This window comes from Octopus bimaculoides, chromosome 9, assembly GCF_001194135.2.
Source record: "Octopus bimaculoides isolate UCB-OBI-ISO-001 chromosome 9, ASM119413v2, whole genome shotgun sequence".
NCBI lineage: Eukaryota > Metazoa > Mollusca > Cephalopoda > Octopoda > Octopodidae > Octopus > Octopus bimaculoides.
The window spans coordinates 17,414,305-17,417,008 of record NC_068989.1 but is presented as its reverse complement, the minus strand read 5'-3'; the positions used below and the strand labels follow the sequence as shown (position 1 = coordinate 17,417,008).

Genomic DNA, 2,704 nt, shown 5'->3' with positions numbered 1-2,704 from the left:
CCGCAGTCAAATGACTGAAACAAGTAAAAGAGTAAAGAGAGAGAGTATCAATATATCAATACAACACCTATTAGTTTTTTTGTCTACTTGTGTAATTTCTTTTAATTGTTATAATATTGTTTCATAGACCACAGAGATCAATAAGATTATAGCAAATGCTGAAACTTTCCTCAAGGCACAACAGTTAGCTGTGGAAATAGCTGCCAATTTATGTTCTGAAGGTAAGTTTTGGGGGGTTTCTTACCATCCATGCACTTACATTGTGATGTTTTTTTCTCTGTTAAAATATGTTTGGTTGAACAAAAGAACAAATCTTGAACAAAACAGATTTAAAAGTAGATGTTGAAAACAAATCAATTTCTTTTTAAAATCTATATTTCTACTTGAAAACATGACTTTATCAAAAATTGAAGATTGTAAGATCATTTAATTTTAAAATTGGATCTTTTCTGCTACTAACCATTTGATTTTTGAGTGAGTAAGTTTGATAAATGTATTTGCTAGACAAGGTAACTGAGCAAGCAGGTTTGCGTTATGTCTGCGACCATGCAAAGGTACCAGCTTCAAATGTTTAGTTGATCGCACCAACCCTAGTAAATATTTCAGTTTGAACTTTATTTTACCAATCTGTTTGCTGAATGACTGAGTTTTACCTGATTTTCAAACATTATATAAGTACACACATACAGAATATACTGGGTACTTTTCATGCAACTTGCAAGACTAAGGGCCTAAAGGAGTCCCTATAACCGAAGTAGAATAGGAGCAAGAGCACAGGGATTCTAAGCAGAGTTACAATAAACATATTGTAAAACTTCCACTGTGAAAATGACTGTATGCTTGATTTAATCCTTTAGTGTTCGCATTATTCTGCCAAAATTAATGCTTTTTTATCCACATTGTTTTGAACTAATCATGCATTATCTTGTAGCTATGAGATTTTGATGAGGTAGCTGTTAATTTTTGAAATGATATTGTAGGGTTGGTGTGAGGGACCAGATCTGGCCAGTTTGAACATAAAACAGGCAGAATACTTTTGGCCAGATATGGCCTGTTTAAATGTTAAAGGGTTAAAGGTCAATTGATCTTTTCTCTCTCCACAGTACAGGAGATACATTATACTTTATATTAATCAAAAACAGTGTTAGAGACTAAGAAGAATTTAACATTATATTGGTTGACAGACTTTCATGTTGTTCGTTCTACAGTGTGTGTGTATTGATCATTCTTTCTGTCTACTCAGTACATATATAAACCTTAGTTTTCACGCTTCACAATAAGCTGTTAAGAAAAATGTTTAATGATTTTTGCCATTCCAGATGATGATTATGAAGAAGTAGGTAGTGAAGAATCAATGTCATCTGATGAATTTGTTTGTGATGTTGATATGGAAACTAATGAATCTAGTTCTGTATTGGTAAGTTATCCTTTATATTGCTACCCAAATAAGTACACTTTTTTTAAACTCCCAATGCTGGTGTTTTTACAATCACATTTACAGTCCACCCTTATACCACCCCAGCTTACTCAATTGCTATATTTTTAAAATTTAAATCTACCCCTATCCAAAGTGTACAGAATTAGCTCTTATCTCCACCAATGTCTAATTATACTAGTCAATCCGTTTTTGGTAGAAACCCTTTTGGAATCCTCAAGAAGGCAAACCTTTTTGATCATATTAAAAAACTCCTTATCTCTAACACCTACAACATTCAACAGTTGATTGTTGATGATGACTAATAAAAGTAGCCATCTACTGCATTATCTTTAGTTTTTGTTAGCAAACGTTAATATGACTTGCAAACAGTCACATCAACCATTCTAACTTTCTATCCAAATAATCTTTATCCTTACAAAAATTCTATAAAATCCATAGTGTTGGAGTGAATATTGTCAAATAACTTGCCATAACAACATAAATGATAATAAACCCCATAGGATTAAACAGATACAGTAATACCTCACTGACCACGCAGTATCAGATCTACTTAGAATCCAACTGCCCCCTTGAAGACAATAACCTCATAAAGACCAAGTTTTTTTTTTCTTGTTGCCTTCTCTTGATCAGTCAAGCATTTGTTTTGAATCTTTTCCCAATTTTGCTATGATTTTCACTATTCACTTCAAATAGCTAGTGAATGCACAGTGATTGTACATATGTAGTGGATGGTGTAACCAAGCTATAGTAGAAGAAGAGATGGACCAATTGTGTCTGTTGATGAAGTTGTCACACTAAACTGCAGAGATGTAGATGTGAAAATATCTAAATGTAAAGAGTAAAGCATTAAATAAAATACCTAGTGGTATTTCTTCTGACTCATTACATTCAAATTCTGCAGGGGTCAACTTTGCTTTGTATCCCTCTGGTGGTCGCTAAAATACAGTACCAATCAAGTACAAGGACAAATGTAATGAATCACCCCGCTTCCCCCTAAAAAATTGCTGACCTTGTGCCAAAATTTGAGACAATTATTCATCATCATCATCATCATCGTTTAACGTCCGCTTTCCATGCTAGCATGGGTTGGACGATTTGACTGAGGACTGGTGAAACCGGATGGCAACACCAGGCTCCAGTCCGATTTGGCAGAGTTTCTACAGCTGGATGCCCTTCCTAACGCCAACCACTCAGAGAGTGTAGTGGGTGCTTTTACGTGTCACCCGCACGAAAACGGCCACGCTCGAAATGGTGTCTTTTATGTGC

General features: G+C 34.7%; 1 protein-coding gene across 1 annotated transcript in view; it reads left to right on the top strand.

Moving 5' to 3' along the window:
- The window catches only part of LOC106872609 (HEAT repeat-containing protein 3), a 41,552-nt gene that overhangs the window by 24,656 nt on the left and 14,192 nt on the right, over nucleotides 1-2,704 (top strand). Inside the window, exons 10-11 of the mRNA XM_014919648.2 lie at nucleotides 128-221; nucleotides 1,320-1,417. Coding sequence (XP_014775134.1) covers nucleotides 128-221; nucleotides 1,320-1,417 — 192 coding nt within the window. The remainder of the gene's footprint in view (nucleotides 1-127; nucleotides 222-1,319; nucleotides 1,418-2,704) is intronic.